At 48.6% G+C, this 1782-nt stretch overlaps 1 protein-coding gene across 1 annotated transcript in view; it reads right to left on the bottom strand.

Moving 5' to 3' along the window:
* Nucleotides 1-146: 146 nt before the first annotated feature.
* The window catches only part of MAA_10518 (copia-like retrotransposable element), a gene marked incomplete at both ends in the record, with an annotated part of 4318 nt that continues 2682 nt past the window's right edge, over nucleotides 147-1782 (bottom strand). The window contains 3 exons of the mRNA XM_007828516.1: nucleotides 147-272; nucleotides 589-962; nucleotides 1001-1726. Coding sequence (XP_007826707.1) covers nucleotides 147-272; nucleotides 589-962; nucleotides 1001-1726 — 1226 coding nt within the window. The remainder of the gene's footprint in view (nucleotides 273-588; nucleotides 963-1000; nucleotides 1727-1782) is intronic.

Raw genomic sequence — 1782 nt, 5'->3', positions numbered from 1 at the left:
ACATAACCCAATATTCGCAGCAAAGCCTTCCAGTTGTTCCAGCATGCCTCTACTGTAAAAGACGCCATCCTGTTAACTGCGAATATAATGTCGAATCTTGTATTGCACAGCCATATAAGCTTTCCGAGCAATTCCACGTATTGTAACTACTCATCATGGTTCAGAGGCCGACCTGGTTCTTCAACGAGCTTCCGTATAGCTTCAGGTTCCATAGGAGTTGAATGCTTCATCGAGTCGTCATAGAGAAACTGCGCCACGGTTTCCTTCGCAAACTGTGATTGGTCAATAGTCAGCTTTCCTTTGTACCTTTGAATCCGAATTCCGAGGATATTCTCTGCCTCTCCGAGATCTTTCATCTCAAATCTTCCTTTCAGCTTTTCCTTTGATTATATGGGCTTGGTGCTCTCTGGTCTGGCTCAGGCGCCACACCCTCTTATGTCTGTGACCAAACAGTACCTCCTGCTGGTTTCTTGTCACCGTAACTGTCTTCCCTGGAGAGTCTACAACAACGTGTGCTCCTCTGTCTTCCAGTTGACCGACTGATAGCAGGCTGCTCGCTGCGTCTGGGATATAGTGCACCCCACGTACTATCGTCGATCTTGCTCTTCCTTTCTGTGAGATGTAAAAGATCCTCACATCTCCCTTCCCTCTTGAACGGACTTCAGAGCCGTCTGCAATCTCGACACGCGTCTTTACGGGGGATAACTTTGAGATAAACTGGTCTCTCCTTGGGGTGATGTGGACGGAAGCACAGCTGTCGAGATACCATTGTGGAGGAGCTGTCACTTTTGCGTTAGGAAGCAAGTAGGCAGATTTCTCAGATTCGCTACCACTGTCGTCAAGTTTCCGGGTTGCGTTTGCTTTCTCTTTTCCTTCCAGAGATACTCTCGCCTTCCCCTTCTCAGAGGCTAGCCAAGCCTTCCCTGCTTTTGTCTGTTGCCAGATTGCACAATCACTTTTGTCTGGCGCCAGATTGCACAATCATGCTTGAAATGCATACCGCCACAGCACCAGCATCCCCCTGCCTCCTTCAGATACTCCTTCTTACTATCATCGCCACTATCTAGTGTCTTAGACCCATTATTTCCCTTGTCTTTTCTGTTCCGTGCACGGCGACCCACGAATTGTGCAGTTTCTCCCTTGATTGTTACATCGGCGAGTTCCAACTCCTTGCTTTCCAGAGCGCTCTGCACCTTCTCCATTGTCAGGGTATCTGTCGAGGCATTCAGGATCTCGATTGTCGTGTCGAAGGCATCGTCCATACTCATTTGTAGGAAGCAAATCAAGAGCTGCTCATGGATAACGATATCTTTGTCTTGGCTATTGATCTGAGCTCGAAGGCGCTTAAGGTCGTCAACCTTTTCCTGCACAGTTCTATGAGTCTGCGTGCTAACGTCGTACATCATCCGGATGAGCTGTCGGAGGCGCGCTTTATTCGATGCGGCGTATCGGTTGACGAGGGACTGGTAAATCGCTCGTGGATCGATGAGGTGGTTGACTGAGTTCTTGTGGATCTGGTCGATGCTCTGTCGTATCTTCATTCTCACAAGAGAGATATTTTTGATGTCCGCTGCACTCTTCTCTCCTGGAGTTGATAAGGCTGACGGTTCCGGTGCTGCATCACCGGTGACGTAGCCCATGAGATCCTCACTCAACAAACTGTCTTCAAGATCCATCTTCCAGCTGTCGAATGAGTCTCTCCCATCAAGGATAGTTCCTTTGTAGTCTTTCTTGCCCATAGTGCCGGGTCTTTTGGTATCAACCGTCGATTCTTGACGAAAA

This window comes from Metarhizium robertsii (assembly GCF_000187425.2).
Source record: "Metarhizium robertsii ARSEF 23 chromosome Unknown MAA_Scf_55, whole genome shotgun sequence".
Taxonomy (NCBI): domain Eukaryota; kingdom Fungi; phylum Ascomycota; class Sordariomycetes; order Hypocreales; family Clavicipitaceae; genus Metarhizium; species Metarhizium robertsii.
The sequence above is the reverse complement of the archived record's forward strand: the minus strand, read 5'-3'. Positions and strand labels throughout refer to the sequence as shown.